Raw genomic sequence first — 21346 nt, forward strand, 5'->3', positions numbered from 1 at the left:
AAATGAGCTGGTTAATTACATTTTAAGAATAAATTAAATTGCCATTTTTCACTATTTTCTACTATGTTATAGAAAGAATGAATAATCTGTTGAAACGGTTGATATTAATGATAATAATCGGGTTAAAATTAATCTTTAGCAAAAGTCGGTCATGACCAGGATATGTGTTGAAAAGCCTTAGAAAGTTTTTTATGTCTCTTAAAGTATACATTATGCTTTAAATAAAATAAAATAAAATTCCTAGATTTTCAAATTAACAAAAACTAATTATACCAGGTCACAACCAGTGACTCTGCTCCATTTTCTCTCGGTCCCCCAACAGTTTAGCTGTGTTTGTTTTGCATGGCCAGGAATTGAATATTTACCCCGATGCAGTTCCCTGCAGTATTTGGATTTTGATTAGCAATTCATGGCCTCCTTAAGGCAGAGTAACCAAGCAATCCATATTCCCTCCTCTGATGAGGACAGGCGGGGCACGTTGTAGGGATTAATTTACTAATACAAAATGGAAAATCAATGATAGGCTCCTCACATAAATACACACAGAAAGATGCACATGAGCACAGAGCAGCTGGATCTTCTGAGCTGGCTTACTATCTCAGCTGCAGCGTGTCAGCAGACTGTTTTATTACTGTGATGGATGACAATGAAAGGGATTCCATGGCTACATTAGATTTTCCTGCTACGTCACCTAGCAGGGCAGCAACATCCGCAGCCTTTCATTTAAACAGAGCTCTGATGTAATTAGCACTGCCTCATTACTCTGCTCGTTATCTCTCCCACTTGTTTACCATGAGTCCAGTGGAAAAAACAAAACCAAGATGGGGACAGATTTTCAAGTTAAGGCCAGATTAAAGTTATCCCTGAATTACACTAAAGTTAACTTTTAGAGGTGGGCATTTCCTATTGGATTCACCCCACCCTGAAATGTTTTCCATACTTGTTGTTTGCAGTCTCATTCCTCTCTAATGGAATATGCTGTAACATTTATAATGAACAGCACAGCTCTTAGACATTTGTGGCCTGTTGGTGGTTGCAAAGTGTCTCTTTCCTGGAACATTTGGTAAGAAATGTTTTAGAAAAGAAACCAGTCAGTTACCATTAGTGGATCAGTCCATTTAAAAGGAACCTCTACATATCTTACATATCAAAGTCTGTTCAGGTGTTGGAGAGTAATGCTGCACATATGAGGAAAGTTGTATGAAGCCCCCGATAGGTGAAGTCACCAGACCCGAAGCCCTTTCCTCATCTCTGCTCGAGGCTAGCAGCTTGAGGCTACATTAGCTCGCATAACACACCCAAACCTCAGGCCGAGCTGTCGGCGCTCAAGTTGCTTTGTGGGTAATTTAGACTTCAGGAAGAAACATGCATGGAATAAGAAACAATCTCTATTTTAAACCTTTTTTTTAAAGCATTCTTCCTCCTCTTCAATCTTCTTTTTGCTGGCGGGAACCCACTCATAAAACATCAATCCATTGTGCTACTAGAGGTCCGAAATTTCACAGGGTACCTTTAAAATCTGTAACAGGTGTCGGCCCTAAAAAGCCTGATTGGACCGTCATAAATCATAAATCTGCCAAGTTTCCCTTTTTGATTTCCTATCCTTCCTATCCAGCAGTGTTTACTAATTAAAATGGCCAAATATTTGAGCTCCACAAGTCTACAAAGATGGCCTCCCACACCATCTGCAGTTGAAAAACTCAGCACCTGCATCAAATCCCTTATTTCAGAAACTTCACTGAGTATTTACAACAAAGCCCCGTCATAACTACTGGCATATTATACACCTGACCGTAGATGACATGCTGTACAACCCTGAATAAAGAGCAAAAATCAAGATTGCCTTCTGTCTGAACGGCCATTTTAGTTGTAGTTATTTAAGCTGCAGTTTGACCACGACTTTACACGGTGAGATAGCAAAAACTATTTCCATAAATTCCCATACTTCAAGATAATTCTTCCATATACGTTGCAGTCCATTTGTGGTGATTTCCTAATGACCAGAAGGGTGTCAGATGTCAGGTTTAGCCTCTTCAATCACACAAATCCCCATCAGGAAATCCTGTGGAGAAGTTCTCATGCACATAAGCTTTAACAAAGTCAGTGGAGATGAAGATACCCTGGAGTTGCTTAAGGCTCACAGTGCCCACATGTGCACTTCACGCTTCATCTCCCCTGATCTTCTCAGGGCCTCCCTTACACCTCTTTACAGCATCAGCACGCTACAGTGGATAAGAGAAAGTGCTGATTTGGTCCGACTGGGCTGTTTAATTTGTGATGAGCGTGGGAGAGTGGGATCTCACGGGGCGTTGGAGAGCCTTGTGGCGAGGTTGTGCTGCTGCTCCCTCCCTGTAGCCAGCTGTAGATGCACCTGCTAAATCAGCTTCAGGTTCACAGTTCACTTACTTGTTCTCTGCTAAGAAGAGCAGAATTTGCAAGCTAAGAATTGACCTCATTTTAGGCCCAGAGAACTATATGAAAATGTCAATTTTGGTGAAATCCTTTTTTCATGTGAACCAAACTGCTCGCCGCTTGTCCTCAGACTTTGGTGTCCAATCTCTTGAGTTAGCGTGTGTTTTCTAACACGTTTTGCCGGTATGTAAATTCATGTTTTAATACTTGAAAAAGATTTTACTACCCTTAGTGCTGTCAGACCTTTATAGCACATTGGATAATTTGTAGACCTTTAACAAACTGTAAAACAGGAAAGTGTGTTGTAAAACCATCTCTGGAAGGTAACTGCACAAGAGATTCAATTTAACAGTATAAGTCTGCTGTTTCAAAGGATAAATGTAGTTCCCTTCACTCATAAAGGGTATAATTATTTAGTATAAAACCTGCTGAAACTGTTGAGCATATCTCAAATCACATTAACAAACATGACAAACTCACAATGAACTGCACATTAAAGTAAAACTTCGACATCATTAATGCAGAGGATGAGTTGAGTATCACTTGTTGTTAAAAGTCCTATATCACTGATAATCAGATGGAAAATTAAGCAAATGGAAGAACATAGCCTGTGTGTATTTCCCTGGGGCTGTTAGCAGCATTATAAGAGAGTTATAAGCCCAAATATTTGCAAGCCCTAATGAAAGCAGGAAGAATGCTACTTAAGGTAGTTAGTTGTTCTCACTGCTGGGCAGAGGTTTCATTTTATATGAACAGTGACACAGGTTTCGCTGCTGTAATGATCCCTGATCCTAAAGAGATCACTTCCCAAAATGATCTCACTTTTTCGATCTTATGAGTATTCAGTAGTCTGAGTAGCGTTACATCCACACTACTATGCTATGTTTACACCTCTTGTCTTCCCTGCTCCTGTGTTTTGAAGCCCCTAAAACGGACACTTTAAAAACGCTGCTGGTTCTGTTTTAATTCAAAAACTCTGTGGTTGCATTCTCGCCTGGACGGGCGAAAACGAAGGCCTTTGGAAAGAATGAAGGGGTTAACCACATCAGTCAGTCAGTCAGTCATCAGTTGGGGTAGGCCAACATACGTTTTGTGATTTTGTCCATGTGTGGTGGCTCCTTTCCCTTTGCCGTAGCTTCCTCCTACGATGGATTATGCTCCCTGTACCGCTTTAATATGTTGCTGTATTTGCTTTGCAACGACTCCCAGTCTGTCTTTTCCACCGTCGTTACAGCCTTATACTTAATTTACTTTCAATATCGGCTCCAGTTCGTTCATGCAAGTAATCTCTGGTCTTACTTTTTGCCATTACTGTTCTTTCTCTGAATTATTTCCTGTTCTTTCAGTTCATACATGCATGATTTTCAACCGCTTTAATAATGTTAGACAATCTGCTTCCTTTTTGCGTGCCCATACCCGGTGTACACGAATGGCCACGTGTTCTGTGTTTTCAGCCGTGTTTAATATGGATTCTGATACTGAGCTAAAACGCTTATTTGGACGGAGATCGTTTTCATTTTGGAAGGCTCTTTTAAAATGAAAATGTAAAGAAATTAAATGGCAATCTTTCAAAGTTACAGTCTTTCATGACAAATGTTCGTCTTTGTTCCACTATCTGTCAACACTGTCAAGGGTAACAAGAAGAGGGAGAAATGAGCTAAAAAGACTGTAAATGTGGAACATATCTATGCGATTTGTTAAATTCAGACTGCTGAAGGCTCATATTAGTTTCACTTTTCATTTTGTTCCCCATCTCCTACATTGAAATTGCTTTAAGAAGGGATTATCTTTACAGCCAGTATTGACAAGAGGAATGAAGACTGTAAGTGAAACCTGTCGGCTGAGATCCAGTCAGTCAGTGGTTCTCCGTTGTGGCAGATGCCCACTGGTTTGCACTTATTTCTGTTGAACTTCAGAGAACTTGAGAGTGCTGATTTCTAAGGAGTCTGTTATATAACTGAAATTAAGGTTCCCATGTCTAGTTTGTCTGTTGCAAACTTCATCCTCAAAGATAATTTGGAGTATTTTGCACTTCTGGGGGAAAAAAAAATCTTTCTACAGAAAAAGAGCACATTCCCTTTTCTGCTGAGACGGCTTAGTCATCAGTAAAGGCAAATATTTGCTCCAAGCCGTTTCTGCCACAAAAGTGAATAAACACCAGCATACTCTCGTTAACATGTCTTGTGCTTTGCCAGGTTTTAATGTCAGGTGAAGTTTAGCCTGTATGTTGAGGTGTTAGCTGTTGTTAGTAGAGCCTACAAGTCAAAAAGTTGGATTTCTGTTATCACTCACTCACTCACTCACTCACTCACTCACTCACTCACTCTCATGTTTGCTTGGTTTCATCTTCTAGTGGATATTGTGTAAATCATTGTCCCATTTGGCAATGCATTCATTGACTTCATCCTGATGCACTTTATACGTCTGTGAGTACAATACAAAACAACATAGATGATGATGATGATGGCCATTTCAGAGACTAGCTGAATGCTTGTTAACTATCCATTTGTTGTAAGCACATCTCCCCTGCATAACAATTAAGTGCCGTCGTCACTGAGTGCATCAGTGACAGATGGCATGGCCAGTACAGGAGGGAAAAAGAGGATCTCTAGAGGTTGTGGCGTTTCCTCTTTAAAGGTGATTGTTTCCAGCCTGTTGGGGCTGTGGCCCGATGTTCATGGCATTGTTAGCTGAGCGAGGTGAGTGACAAATTGTAATAATACCCATGGTAAGAAATTCCTGGTCCATACCCAGCGGTGCTTTATGATTTTGTGTCACATTTTGAGAGAAAATTGGCCTTATTCTCGTGAAATTGAGGCCTTCATTAGCATCCTCTGCAGAATTCATTACTGAATGGCAAGTCCTGCATCCATTGCCAGAATTGGTTGTCTCTAATAGAAAACAAGCGCCTTATCCTTGGATGAGGCCAGAGGCAGCACACTGCAGCCTGGAGGCCAGCGAGAGTGAATCCTGTTGCCAGGCAACGGTTTACAGATAGGTGGGGGTGGTGGCTGGGGCTTGCAGGGTCCTCCACTCCTGCCCACACCCCTGCCTGTCCTTCGTCATCATCGCGTCAGGATCTGCAACTTCCCCGGCCTTGAATTATTGATTTGATTTTCTCTGAGCATCAACATTTTACTGCGCTGGTCCTTCCTGAGACATCTGACATCAGCTGTCGCTGACCACCAATCTGCTGTGTGTTACGGCTCAGGGAAAAAATAAAACAAACCTTCCCTTGCAGCAGTAACAAAGTTAAAAAAAAAGAAGTATTCCTCTGGATTTTTGCCATAGGAAACTGACAAACACTGCAGCTTCTTGTACTACATAAGGACTCTTGAGGATAGGAGGAGTAAATAGATTTTATGATGTCTATCCTAATTACCATATGTATTGTGTTTTCAAAGGGAGGAAAACCACAAGGTGACAGGCAGAGTTCTTCAGTCTCATCACTTAAATTTTTTTTGGTGCGTCCTCTGCAGCCTTGTGTGTTTGGTTATTGTTGTTCTTGCTTTCGGATGCCCGTCTGTGATGGAGCCTTATTTGTTTCCTGAATGTCTAATCTGCCAAGTTCATGCCTTTGGCTACCCACTGAGAAGGGGGTCCTTGTTCTGTGTCTGCCTGGCAATCCCAGTGACTGCTGCTGTCCCCGGCCTCTCGTGCACATTAACATACAGCTGTCCCACAGGATGTAGTGAGACAGACACCCATGAGCTTCAGAGGGAAGCTGGGCACTCCCTCTCCTCTCCCAGATTCAACTCACAGGCAGCAGCCACAGCAGATGGGCTATGGAGATTAAACCACTAGGCACATGGCAGCTATTGTGGGCTGCCCATTGTGAAATTTAAAGGTCATCTGTAGGGTCAAGGCTGAATTGGTGTGGAGATTTGAACTGTGTTGATGAAGGTTTTGCTAATGATAGCTTTTTTTTTTTGACTTGTCAGGGACATTGATCAATAGACACTGTGCTAAAGGGAAGCAATAGTCAGAGTTTACATATACACTTTTGCTTTTTTTCTTGATATTCTATGTTCTCCTTTATTGTCAACAAACACTATGAAAAGGCAAAGACACTTGCGTATCCTACTAAGTAGTATTGCCTGTGTATCCAAACTTATTACATATTCTTGTTGTATCCTTCTATTATTGTGCAAAAAAACTATCAAAACAACATCAGTTTGCCACACTGTTGCACTGGGGGATATATTTCTTTATTATGGACACTTAGGTTTATTTTCAGTCAATCCCACATATGCTCTCCCGCTGTCGTAAACAATCACTTGTGCACCAAATCAGCATCTGAAAATAGTCCTTGTTTCAGTAATGATTGCCAGAAACTAGTTTCCAGCTGTTTTTTGAAAATTACAGAGCCTTTTTTAAAATGAAAGTATGTATTAATCACCTGTTTTCGGAGATTAACTGCTGCAGTTGGAACAAACGGGCTTGGCAGTGAAAGTCAGGAAGTATTGAGAGGTGAATTACTGTGTTTTGGTCTTTTAATGGGATTTTCTTCACAAAAGTCATGAAACATGGCAGAGGAAATAGAAAGTAACTGAAAGAATTGGTACTCTTTTAACTTAAAAAACCTCCGCTGGAGTTTAGCTCAGGGTTCATGAACGGCCAGAGCAACCCAAAAATACAGCACTTTATCAATTTTAAATGTAATAAAATATTGATTTCAGCTGCTCTGAAAAAATAAGTTACGTCAGCACCCACTCAAAAGTCTGCTCCACTGAAGATCTCGAGTATTGTGTAGATTGGGATGACATTGCCTACTTTCCCCTCTCTCTGAGCAGTATTGACCCCCCAGTTGTGTCCCACTATTTTTTGAAATGCTGGCCAACATCCCCTAAAGAAAGACGTTGTGGTTTCTTAGGGTAAAACATTAAAGCCTCCCATGTCGTTGCGGTGTGAGAGTATGACTGCGTTGCCGAGGGGAGTCTATTTTAAGCAAGTTGTTCCAACCTCACTTCCATTTTCCACTCTTGTGCTCATTTCATTGACTTCCGAGGTTATTTGTTTGGAAAGTTAGGGGGAAAGTGAAGGAATAGAAGTGACAGCGTGACATGTCAACTGGCTCCATATCAAAAAAGAAGTGACAACCATCCACCCAACACAAGCAGTTGAAGGTTATGTGGTAGTTTAAAACAGCTCTTCCAGTGTTTTATAGAGAGGAATTGTCGAGTTGTCTTTGAACATATCACTCAAACATTCCGGTGATTACAGACAACTGCTGCTTCTGTCATTCTCAGGCGTTGTGTTCAGTTATAACAATCCAGGTGCATATAACAAAACTCAAAGGTCTATATTTTAAAACTTTGAATGTTCACGCTTGCTGTTTGAACCCAGCCGTGCCTGCACCATTTAAACAAGGAAGGCATGTTTACTTTTTTTCATACCATCTGCTGCTTTGATGCACGCAGTAGCTTTTATAGATGCTGGTTAGCTCACCCTCAGGCTGGATGCTGTTTTAAAGGTAGACAGCTCATCAAGATGAATGTCAAGTTTTTGGAGAGTTAGGGGCGATTGACAGCTACTTGAACTAACAATGCACTTACTGGCAGAAGGTGCAAATCTGCATGTTCTAGCCTGACCTCTTTGTTAAATCGACAAGATATGTTCAAGTTAATACGACACCCTTCACCTTTTAAAGTGAAAACACTGACGGACTGATTGTTCTTTGTGTTTTCAGGCAATTTGTGGTCCACTTTGCACAAGTTACCAAGAGAAAATAGTCGCCCTTCACTCTCAGTCCATTAGTTTTTCGCGTAACATTGACACAAAGAAGCCACAACATCAATGGAGTGTGTAATAAAACTCCACGACATATTGTGTTAATTTTAATACTAAAATTTCTTAACTACTTTGCAGTATGTGAGACAAAGCCCAAGACTATTTAAAAAAAAAAGCCAACAGTAAACATTGTGATATAAATTTATACTACTGAGAAACATTATATAACCTTTATTTAAGGCAATTTCATTCAAATCAAGATCTCTGTTGCAAGAGAAACCTGAGTTGAGCAGAGGGAAAGAAAAACAAAGGTAGCCCGACATAACAAAAGCACATCAGAGACAGTCACAGACCTCACTAATGGATTTGAAGTTTAAAATCAGGTAGTGGGATGAGACTTTGATGAGATCTCTGTTATTGATTCTATTTATGTGGTTCAAATTAGTGCAAGTCAGTTTTCCTGAATTCAGTGTTTACCCGAGGGGTAAACAGGCCTGAGATCTGTTGAAAAGAGAAGAGATATACCAAGGCAGCGTTTGCAAGAAGGCTTTATAAACAAAAGAAATAGACTGCAGCTCTCTTATTGTTTCTATTGAGGACCAGCCTACTTTTATATATAGCACACAGTGGTGGATACGATGTCTATCTCCTGTTGTGAGACAGAGCACAATGATAAACTGCATCAAGTTGTTATTAGAGAGAGCAGCACGAGAATAAATATCTCTGTAGTCGACATGATGGTTGACTGTACAATAGTTTTCCTGCCCTGAAGACACTAACATGCTTTATTCCGATGTAAGACACATTTTTTATTTTTAGTTTAAGCACCAGTCGCTCCACATGCTTCAGAATAAGACTTAAGATTGTCCTCAGTGGGATTTGGGTTATTTGAGAAAAACACTCAGTGCAGTACTGATATTGGACATGACTGTGACTGCTTTGAATGTCAAATTATATCAATCTAATATATTGAGATATATTCAAACAATAATACTTCCATAACAGTGGGGAAAACTCCGCTCTTCCTACAAACTTTCTCTCTACGGTATATCAATATCACCTCATGCACAAGAGTTGCACTCTGTTGCCTGCTGTGCAACTATGCATTGGATTTTTTCTGTTCCCCGGGCTCTTGGGGGGAATTATTGTATCCATTATGCATGACATAAAGCACTACACATGAGCAAACAAATCTACAAATACAAACAAAATCCAGGCTCCCAAAGGTGCTTTTCCAAATGACCCAATATACTCGCCTTATTCATTGCAAGATATATAGTAAGAGAGTGGTTTCCTCTGTGTAGTTTGGTTGTGTAGGAGTGCTCTCGGAGTACGTGTCAGATGCTGTATGAGCTGGAGGTAGGGAGGAGAAGACTGCAGCAAAGTCTGAATCAAATGAGGGACACATAACCACTGATTCCAGTGTGTATGCCTTCTCTTCAGGGTTAAGCCTCCAACAGAAAATCTGCAATACTCAATAAAACCTTGGTAAAGAGTCATCTTTGTGTAGTTTAACAAAAGCAACATCAGTGACTCTGGAAGTAGAGCTCCACTCTATTAAGCAACATAGTCAGACAAGTCCTTGTAGCGGATGACTGACTTTTGAGGAGTTTGATGAACACAGAATGGAAACGTGTCAACAGTCGGACAGTTTTTTGATAAATTCTATCAAACTTTCTGTTTAACCTACAAATATAAATGATGCGGTAATGTTAAGAGTTAATTTAATGGTGTGAAAATACAATAGAACTTCTTATCCTTGTAACAAAATATCGTTTTAACGGCCTAATTTATCTTTGTGTTTACAAGAGTCTTCAAAAGGACGCTGACACCGGTGAAGTAGCTATGTGCTACTCCTCACCGTGTGCTACTCCACGTCGTAAATACCGGGAGCTGCTGGTCGTCCAAATTAACATCAATGCTGTCAAAGCATCCGGGACCATACTTCAGTCCCTCCCAATAGAATAACATGCTCTAACTGCTTCAAAATATACTGTAAAGTCTTCTTAATTTCCATTTTGGGAAAAACCTGTGCCACCAGGCTGTCGCCCAAACATTCTTACTGCTTTGTCTCATCAAGGTCACTTTCATATAATAACTTGACATGTAAATGCCCATGTACAAATATGATACTTTACTTGTAGATTCCAACAAGTGTGTACATTAATTCTACTTGCACTTTGAAGGCGATCACCCTGTAAAAAAAACACAAAATGACCGGAAACTGCATCAGGCGGGGTGTGTCTGGATATGGAAAATACCAGCGAACAATGTCCGATGACACAGAGACGTTACTCTTCCCTTTTCACATTAAAATACATTTACAGCCATTCAGGATTTCCTTTAGGGGGCAGCTGGGTTTTTCTCTGTCTGCCTGTCTCCATATTGCCCAGCATGGGATATAACTCCTCTAAGGCCCCATGCTGCAGGCCCTCACAGCTGATTCAATGGACATATGGCAACCACCTATAACATCAGCCTCTACAACTATTAATGCAGGACTAGTTAGTACATAAATATACTTCTGGGTTTTTTTTCTCTAGTGGGTGCCATTAAGTTTGAAGTTTTTTTCAGTGAATCTTCTTCTTCAAAGGCTGTTCATCTCCTATGTTTAGCAGACTTCTCTTGGGTTAGACGTATCCGTTGTTGAGCTTTCTGTCTGTCTCTATTAAAGAGCTGATTGATATTTTTTTCACATATGAAGCCCCATATTTGAAGAGTACTGTAGCAGTAGTCTCTAACCTGCATTAATGCATTCATTAGGTCTCTTCTGTCAACTACTGCAGTAGTATCAAGTATTTGTGTGTGTGTGTGGGTGTGTGGGTGGGAGTGGAACAAACATGCTTGCAAGCCATTCAGGGTTCACCGCTCCTCTGCCCTTCCTGAAATGAAACATTTACGACCCCCTGACCTTTGTCAGTCCATGTGGCCCTTTAAATCACATTAGGACACGTATCTCTCAGCATCACTATCATTCATCTAGCCGGCCTCTCTAAAGACTGTCTCGGTTTGCTCAGTTTTGTGCCTTTGCTGTGTTGTATCATGCCCGTCCTCCGTCAGAACAATGGGATCCACTCTTCCCTCATATTGTATACAAATTCCAACCTAGATTACTGTTCTTATTAAGTCGCATTGCCTCAGCCAAAAAGGCTACTTGATCCTCAGTCATACCAGTATGGGAGATTAAACATGGTAAATATGATCCTGTAGCACAGTACACTTTATGTGCCAAATCAATCCATTACTTATGATCATCTTTCTGCTGCAGTCTTCCTCCACAAGTCATTTTCAGTTTGCCTCAGGCTGTTTTTGTTAGGAAATAGCTGTGTTCACAGTGCATATTAAGTGCTATTAATTGTCTGTATTTGTTAATGTGGAAGCATACAAAATACATTTGCTATTTGTGATTGTCCGTACACAACTGACAAACGCTTGATGGTACTGATAGCAAGCAAAAACAGGATGCATTACCCAGGAGAGGGAGACGCGTTCCTTTTTATTAAATCTCAGATTTTAAGTTGTATTCATTATTTTTACTCCCTACAGATTTCTTCAGTGATGAAAGATACATTTAATCAAATTCATTAAACCAATTTATTCATGAAAGCCCCATTTTAATGACATAATTCGGAAATAATTTAAGAGTAAGTAATTGGCACATTTAATGATAATTGTATCAACCTGTTCAATTATTCTATCTTTTATTCTTGAACAAATCAATTTATTTTAAGACGGTTTCTTTAAAACAACCATAATGTGTTTAAGAATCAGCTGTTTTTAGTAAAACAAATAGCTCTAAAATCCTACCATACACCACCATGCTCAGCACCAAAAAGCACACAGCCACAGCTAGAGACTAGCTGGTGAACATAGTGGAGCATTTAGCGGCCAAAACCGAGCTAAAAACAAAGGACATTTGTCAGCTGGACAGAAACATGACTCAGAATGATTGATAATGTTGCTCAGTGTCTGCTGAATGTGTATATAAACAACTGTTTACACTTCCTCCACATTAACCATCACAGTAGCCTGGGGTTGTTGTACTTTGTTAATGTTTACTTGAGTAAAATCTGGTCAAGTCCAGTCGTCCGTCTTCGCGCAAGTTGCATTGCTGTTACGTTGCATCATTCATCTTCACCAACTAACACCCAGATACACAGACGTGTAAACTATGCCCTCTTTTTGATCTCTCTTTTGATATAAACCCATTATGTGTGTCTCATTTAGTGCCGTCAGACATGGCAGTTGATAGCAGTTGAGTCAGGCACTCAAAAAGGTTGCTATCACCCACTCTGCTGGGGGTCCGTCAGAGATAACCATAATTCCAAACACTTTAGACAAGAACCGTGGCTTTCAAAGCATGGAGACACATCTAAACAAGATCAAATGTGCCCTTCACTTTCTGGAAATTGGATTTCTGTGTCGACACGGAAGTCACGTATTTCACTTTTATCAGATGTTTGTTTTTTTGTTTGTTTTTTTCGGTCACTGTCCATTAGTACAACTTCTCTACATAACCTGACTATCAAGAATAGATACGGCAAAATGAGAGCTGCAATTTCATCTTTAAGATGTTCAACCTGCAGATTTTGCAGATCGCTTGATTAGTGAGGCTAACCTGTCAGCAGGGTCCACTTTAGGTTAATCTTCAGGAAAGACAGACGACTACATTCATCCTGCCACATGCGTATACTGTGTGTAACCTAGGAAACGAGAAATGAGAAACCAGCCTTCTCTGATCACTTTCCTCCTGTCTTTCTCTTTTTGAACTTTGTCATCGGACAAAGCTGTTTAAAAAGTATCCCTCTATTATCTTACCAGTGAAGTGGGTACCACCTGTACTCTCTGCTCTTTTGTTCCTTAGTGGTTTGTCGTGTTGACAAAGACAACACTGTCATTTACTGAAGTTCAATCTTGTTGATTGTGGATGGCTCCACTCCCCCTCCAAATTCTTGCCTCTGTGCTTCCTCAGATTCTGGTAAAGGAGGCTCAATGAAAAAGCATAGTATTACCAGTAGTGCCCGTGGTATATGAACTATTTTTAAACGCACAGCTCCTCTTCCATAAGCTGAGATAGGGTAAAACAGTGTTAATGAGTGTGTACTGAACTTAATTTGGGATGGTTAGCTTAGAAGTGCTTAACACACAGTACACACCACTTTTAATTATACACTATTACATATGAAGTTCATATAGTAACACTGTGTTATTGTACAACAAGTGTTTTGAACTGCATGCTCTTGAGATGCTAACGATGCTAACATGTGACTGTGTATTTGTGATTCACGTTCAGTAGTAGCAAGCTCTAATTTTGACCGAATGATGGTGCTGCTAGAAAATTCCTGGGATCACCAAAGTGACCCCAATTCATCCTGAGAGTGGGGGGCAATAATGTCTTTACAGAATTTTACGACAATCTCTCGTTGTTGAGCCATTTTGTTCAAGACAACAAATGTCGACCTTGTGGTGGCACCAGAGGATCTTTAGAGTTATTGCTTTACATCATCTTTGAACAGTGAATGTCTGTACAAGATTTTATGGTGATCCATTTGATATTTTACTGAGTGAGTGAACATTTTTGCCCTGGTGGAGGTGCTAGAAGAAAAAGTCAGAGGACCGTCAAAGTCATTAGGTTGCATCTTCTAGGGATCGTGAATATTTCAGTCCAGTTTTTTATTAGGACCAAAGTTCCTAATAAAACCGTTTTTCATGCTTCTAACAGACTGTGCATCCTCTGATTTCTGATCCACTTTGATTGAGGTAAATCTCCGTTCAGAGGTTACTCAGGCATTCTGTTGAAACCCTTTTTGGAACAGCAAACATGCAAATTACTGCTTTGTTGGAGAGAGAAAATGTACTATGGGAAAATGGTGTTCCAGATTAGATCAGTATCACAAGAGGGGATAAAGTCCCAAAGGCAGCGTGAACTTCTGTAGCGAGTTCAGGTCAAGGCATGCGACCAAGGCATGCAGAGAAATATCCCCTCACGGTTTTCCCACCACCTTCTCAAACACGTTTAGGGTTCTGCAGATGACAGGCAACACCCAGCAGGCACAATTTGGCTCGCTCTGCTTCATCTGCGATGCAGAGTGGTAATTCTGGATGATTAAAGAGGTTTATTCGTTTCTGTGTAAATGTTGATGCCAGCCAGGCCAAGTTTCACCTGGCTCATCACACACATTTCCATAACCCTCTTTCATTTCTGAATGAGATATGACAGCTCAGGCCGCATCCAAATGTGAAAAACTAGATAGGCCTAACAGTGGGAAAGGATTAGAAATGGAAGAAAATGTAAATACCTCTATGGTGAATGTTTTCCTGTAAAATTTGCCACAGCGCATGACCTCCTCCTGAGGTACTTATCGTTTAGTATATTCAAATTTTTTAGAGAAATTATTTGACTTGGAGAAATCCATCTTCCTCTAGAGAGCCAAAAGCTGCTTTAAAACGTTTAAAACAGTCCTGACTAAATGTTGCCCTTGGTCATTGCAGAACTTCATCCTACATGTATCCCGAGGTCTTTGCTCGACACTCTTAAACACTTAATATCTACTTTATATTCTACTTAACATTTTATTTACTCAAAATTTTGAACGTATCCCTGCCTCTGCTATTTTCATTATACATACGGCACCCAAAGTTAATCTGTTCATGATGGAGGAGTGATGTTTTTTTAAATGTAGCATTGATCTAAGGATAGAGGGCGTCCATGAACATCTCATTGAGATGTTATTGTGCAGACTGTAAAGTAAAACCAACTTGTGATTCTGGGCTATATAAGTAAACTTGACTTTGGACAAATGAGAAAAAGTGACTCACTGAAAGCCGTCCAAACTTGCTGTACACCCTTTTCTCCATGTTGTAGGTCAAATGTAATGAGGGTCAGTATGAAGGAGGCTCTGGCAACTTGGAGAGATTCACACTTTGCTGTGTCAAGCTTCTTCTTACAACAGTTTACAGCAAGCTATAGTGCCACTGAGCTTTGTTTTGGACACTTTGCTTATGGCCTAAGGATTTGGATATGATACTTGTTATTGGACAACATAACTATTGAGAGCTGCATTTAAGTCTTTAAAATGCAGAGACACACACTCAGTCATTGATTACTCGGGCTTCTTGCACAACAAATCTAACACCTTTTTGTGGAAGAACTAGTGAAGCAGCATCCTAAATTCTTCCAAGCAGGACTCCAAAGACAACTGAATGTCATCCAGGAGTCATTGTAGTCCTGCTGGGAAGAACTGAAGTATGCAAGGAAGTGCATATTATTCTCCTCAGGTGAGTTTGTGTGTATTATTGCTGAAAAATTGAACAAAACGGTAAACATTAGTAGGACTGTAGGATAGCTTTTGTTTTTTTACATTAATCAGTTGATTGCCTCTAAAATGTCTTGCACATACGACAACTGAAACAGATTTTAGAAGATTCAATTCAAAGTTTAGAACCAAGCAGAAGGTGTTTGTGTCGTAATCCTCTTGTTGGTAAAACTATGATGTTTGGGCTTTACTTTGACAAACACATTGATTCATTTATTAAAGGTAGAGCTTGCAGTATTATTTCTCGCTTTTGTGTGTGCAGTTTTCCTCGATTCAGTGTTCGTATTGAGGCCCATGTCATCTTCTCTAAGCACTCAAACCAGACTGACTTATTTTCCCCGGGGGAAATCAACCTCTCTGGATTTTATTGCCTTGCTGGGGGCTCTGTGGTCAATTTTAATAGTACACATTACTGATCAAGTAGACAAGAAGACTGTTATTCCCTGTAATGTTGTGAGATGACATGAGAGAGAACAGAGCTCTAGACATCACGGTTCTGCTGCAGAGACAGTAGAGGTTTGTAGTCCAAGAGACACATTTTTTGATACTTCAAATCACTGACTATAGATGCTGAACATGCAGTTATGAAGGACTGTAACCGTTTTAAAAAGCCATACAGAAGCCCACAGTCTCCTGTTCCACTTAGAAATTCTACATTTAAGAAATTACACGTTGATTTTCTGCATTGCATCATGATTGTTGCTTTACTGTCTTCTGCTGATTATTAAAGCAAATATTATTGTGACAGGCTTTGGTTGCATAAATGCAATCAAATATTTAGATGTCTTTTGTTTATATGTCTTAACAGTTAATTTAGGGACTCCTCACAAGATTAGAAAAGGAATATAACCTGATTGAACCTTAACTGGTTTTCATCATAAAACAAGACTTCACCACTCGTTAACTGCCATAAATTCACATTTAGATCCTCTTTGGTGGGCAATTAGCTCACTGTATTGGTTTACAAAGAAACTGGGCAACGGTGACGGTGATTTTTCTGGCCATTGATTTTCCGCATAAACAAGTAGATTGAGCTAATCAGGCTGGATCTCCAGTCACTGTACTGATCAGTTACTGTTCCATATTGTTAGCAAAATGGCGAACGCTAACAGCTGGCTAATGATTAAAGCAAGACACAACTGCGAAAATCCCAATTTGAACCAGAAACCCCAATATCAGTGCTCTGATAAAGGCAGAGTAAAACACCAGATAGTATAAAAGGAGTGGGCAGCTTTTGTTTCTTACTGGTCTAGCTGCGTAGGAAGAACAGTTCTTATAGCTCTTCCTCTTCCTACATCCACGGGGCTCTTTTTCTTTTTTCCAGGTAGCGTTTCACCATCTACCATTCACGCTACCTGATGATAGCTTCTGTAAACTGTTAGTGTCCAGGGCTTTTATTGTGAAAGGTAAGAACAAAGAAGTGAACCATCTCGGTTAAGATATTGAAGCCTCCGTGTTATTATTGTATTACCTTCAACCACTTTCCTCTTCCTTTGTGCCGTAAAGCCAGTCGTCTTCTCCCTGGAGTTGGTACACTGTAGCAGACAGGATTGCATAATGAAAGTGAGGCTTATAGGGACCCAATCTTAACACATTTTGAGTCATTTTTATTGCCATTACATTATGCAATCAACACTGACTTCATAATAAGTTAAAACCGAAAGGTTCTGTTGTCACTTTAAGCCTTTTTGCTTGCGTGTCTTCTTAGTGTTAAAGCTTTGTACATTTAAAAAAAAAACGTCATTGTGTTGGCCATGTCCTCCTACTTGTATACATTTTAAATGACTGCATCTGCTTGAAACCCCAGTTTCTAAATAATTACCAATAATTGCAAATTCTGACCTCTGCTCTTCATTTATTTTCCACAAGCATCATTAATGTCACAAGGGAGACACCAGTGGCTCTCACTTTAATTTCTTTTTTGACCTGACCTTTTTATATGTGAATGTATCAGTCGCGTGGGTGGCTGCAGGATATGTTAATCCAACTCCATGCAGATGATGCTATTATTATCCTTTGCTGAATGCCATGATCCGTGGTTTCCTTATCCATCAAACCTCCCCCCAAACGCAATGCATCTGTCCAGCCTGGAATGGAGCTCACGCTTCACCATTTCACTGAAATCTATTGAGGGAAGACCCCCTCGTCCCCATTTTTTTTCCACAGAGAGGACAAGCGCACAATGACACGGCGCCGTTTAGTGATGCATCACTGCCCAAGAAGTATTTGCCTCCTTCAAGTTCACCACCTCACATTAAACATTTGTTCAAGAAAGCTCCTTTTCTTCTGTACTGAAGCTTTTTCACACCAACATCTGTTGATTCTGAATAGTAGGCTGTCACGTTCCTCCACTCGTACTAGACAGGTGTTAGACTTTAAATGTCTCTTCTAAGGTTTAAACTATTCATCGGTGACTCAACAGGCATTGAATTTGACAATGCAGATAATCAATTTAGGGCTGCAACTAACAGAATAGGTTAATCTGATGATTATTTCCCTGGTTAATATATTAATTGTTAAAGAATATATATTTGTAAACCCTGTTCAACTGTCCAAAGCCAAACAAATTCAAATTACTTTCATCAAAGACTGAGAAAACAAGAAACGTTTCCCTTTTTTTAGAAGCCATAGTCAGTGGGTTTTTGACGTGTTTATGATTAATAAATCATTGCAGATTTCAGACATCATTTCAGAGAATACCTCTAAATCAAAATTATTTATAAAGTCAAAAAATATCACTGTTGCAGTTGCTTGCTTCCAAAATATGAGGATTTTCATGCTTTAACTGTATCTTTGGATGGTAAAACCAATAGAAAGACAACATGTAGTTTTCTGCTAAATTGTGCTGAATATTTATCTTTTTTTTACATCTTAGAAATCAAACAATCAGCTTATAATAAAGAAAAGATTAATAAACAAACTGATAAGATAATTCATCAATAGTTGCAGCCAAAAATGTCTTCATCCATTCATTAAAGGCCTCCTCCTGTGAGTTTGTACATCCACGGATGCTCAACTTTTCTGCAGGCTTGTGAAGTGTCTGTTGATTCAGTGTGCTGACACCTTGGTGTTGATGTTGTCTGTTATTCGTGCACACTCAAATGAGACAACATTTGCATTTCCCCACGAGCTACCTGCTGCACTGCGATGTAATGAGTGTATTTTTATCCATTCACTACTGTTCAAATTGTTGCAGTAAAAAAAAAAGGAGCCAAAGTCTAATGGAGCTTTGTTACCTGAAAAGATCTGTTTGTTGATATTAACAAAACAAGCTCACAATGAAGTTGCTTTGAGTGCAAACCGTTTATTGCAGCTTTTGGTCTGACTAGCAGGATTTTGGTTTTGATAAGCAGAAGGTCAGTATCTGGTGGGGGGGCTGTTAATGCTTTACCAACTGGCAGAAGGAGAGCGACAAAGGAGTCCACGGCCTATTCAAAGGCCACAGTGCAACCCCTCTCGCATGCCAAGCATTCCAATGTGCTGTGTAAAGGTTGAGCCAGCGGAGAGGGCCTTTCTCATGAGGACCACCTTAAACACACACAGACAAAGCCTCGACCAGCTCTGTCTGATGCACCCTTAACGTCCACCGGTTTGAGTGCTTTTCTGTGGTGAGAGAGTGTGACAGAAACGGCAGGATTAGCCTAGTCCTCTTACACCTGCCGTGTCCTCTCAGATGAGCGTGATTTAAATCTCTCGCTACATTTATCCAGTCCTTTTTTCTGACTGACTGCACATTATGAGCAGAGCTTTTATTTACTTTGCTAAATAACCATGCGGTGTCACTCTCCACGGGTTTCTTTAGTGCCTGGTCCAAAATAACTCAACAGTTTCAGCTCATATTGTCGCAGTTTTTTTTTTTTTTTTAAACCAGAACTCTCTTGCCAATTTTTTCTTTTTCAGTAACAAGCCCTGAAATCCCCCCTATGTGCCCGGTCACGTAGTAATTACAGGTGTAAGCCAGGAGTGTCTGAAAGGCTGCCAGGTCTCAGTGCTCCATCACCTGTGAATAGACCCTTCCCCATGACCCTCCATTGTGTCCTGTCTTTGGATGATCTAATGCCGACGTTTTGTGCGGTCAAATATAAAAAAAATAATGTGGAAGATGTATAGAAACTAACGTCCAAACGTGGTGTGAACTGGATGTCTGAAAACAAAATAAATAATGTTATGGCATACCGAGAAGCAGGCAAACCTGTGCTCAAAGTTTAATTGAAACAACATAAACGTCACTGTTTATAAATGACAACTGGTCAGTTTGAAATGTGTTTCAGTTTGTTGTCTCGCAGCACACTTGATCAGGGACACTGTTTAATATTCTGTTCTCAATTTGTCCAAATGAATCAAACAAAAAAGCCCTCTGGTGTATTTACCCTGGATGGCTCGACAAGATAAATGTTTAGTTTGCATTCACCTGCAATAAATGTTCAGGGTTTTTTTTCTTTTTACTAAAGCTGCCATCTTTGGGCTGGGATTTTTACAAGCTGCAATAACAGGCGTGAAGCCCTCAGCAGTGCGCATTGTTGTTGATAACTGGGCAGGTGCAGTCACCCATTACCTGCCCGGCTGAAATGCAAATATTGAGCGCCTGCAAATAGGCAGGTGCTGCAGACATGGATCCATTCACACTGTTGCCTGGTAGATTATAATGACGGACTGTTTGCTTCAGAGTCCTTCGTAGTACATAGGTACTTTCCATACGGAGGATATTTGATGCGGTGCATTTTAGAAGAGATGCCTCCTGTCTAAAATGGAATCTATAAATGGGAGTCTTGGGCTGGGGGTGCATGGATGGACGAGGTGCTTTTGGTTCTGCAACAAGTGCGTACCCCACCCTGTGTGTGTCTCTCTCTCTCTCTCTCCCTCTCTTTATTTCTCTCTCTCTCTCTCTCCCTCTCGCTCCCCCCCCCCCCCCCCTCCCTCCCTCCCACGTCCACCCACCCCGTACCTCTCAGAGGATGCGCTGCGCACAGTGTTGAATGTTGGACTGCACCATTCCTGCCGTCTCCACCGGGGAGGCTGTAATCTGATCCTGTTTGGAGGAGCCGTCGTGCAGCCCGAGAGGAGGAAGAGGGCACTGCTCTGCTGCTCTGACGCGCTCCTCTCCTCTCTCCCTCCCTCCCCTTCCACTCCTCCCCTTTCTGCCGAGTGTCACCCTCTTTCTCTCTCATCTGTTCACTCCCTGCTCGGCGAGGCTGCTCGGCGGCGCTCACACCTCCGGGATCGTCGCATCGCATTGTTCACCCTCACCGAACCGAGCCCCATTTAAAGTCAGCGTGACACGGCGGAGCTCCCCCCCACCCCTTTCTCTCTCACTCTCTCTCTCTCTCTTCCGCCTCTCCTCCCTCCAATGCATAAACCGGAGCAATCTACCGCATGCACGCCAGTCCGGTGACGTGCCCGAGCATGTTCACATCAGAGACGGCGTCGGATTTACCTGAGAGTACGCTGCCCTCACACTGTCACAGCCGTCTCCACAGCGCGCACACGGAGCTGGACTTCACCGATTGCCACTGAAGAGGGGAAAAAAAAGGAAAACACACCGGATTATAAGGATGGGGTTCTACGGCACTTTAAAGATGATTTTCTACAAAGTGAGTAGGATCTGCGCTTGTATTCACCTGCGAACACATCCCCTCGTCTGTGGCTCTGTGGTGTTTGACTCGCTCCGCCGCCCTCATTATCTTTGACGCGCCTCTCGCGGCAGATTGTGCGTCCACTGCGGAGGATGAACGGCAGTGTAGCAGACCCCCAGAGACGCAGCTTTAATAGCCTGGGCCTACAGTATATTACGTTGAATGTTAGAATATCGCGATTTGGCATCCTTTCCTCCATCAGTAACTTCAGCCGTGTAAATTAACGCCACCGCCACCGATTCAGAGCTAATGGTT

General features: G+C 41.0%; 1 protein-coding gene across 4 annotated transcripts in view; it reads left to right on the forward strand.

Annotated features, from left to right (window-relative positions):
* fbxw7 (F-box and WD repeat domain containing 7) overlaps positions 1-21346 on the forward strand; it is a 121847-nt gene that overhangs the window by 74787 nt on the left and 25714 nt on the right. The window contains exon 1 of one of the 4 annotated variants that reach the window (XM_083937995.1): positions 20703-21049. The exons of the other annotated variants lie outside the window; for them this stretch is intronic. Within the exon in view, the coding sequence (XP_083794121.1) occupies positions 21011-21049 (39 nt within the window). The 5' untranslated portion in view covers positions 20703-21010. Of the gene's footprint in view, positions 1-20702; positions 21050-21346 lie in introns of those variants that run through there. 4 annotated transcript variants of the gene reach the window in all.

This window comes from Echiichthys vipera (genome assembly GCF_963691815.1).
Source record: "Echiichthys vipera genome assembly, chromosome: 2".
In the NCBI taxonomy this organism is placed as follows: Eukaryota; Metazoa; Chordata; class Actinopteri; order Perciformes; family Trachinidae; genus Echiichthys; species Echiichthys vipera.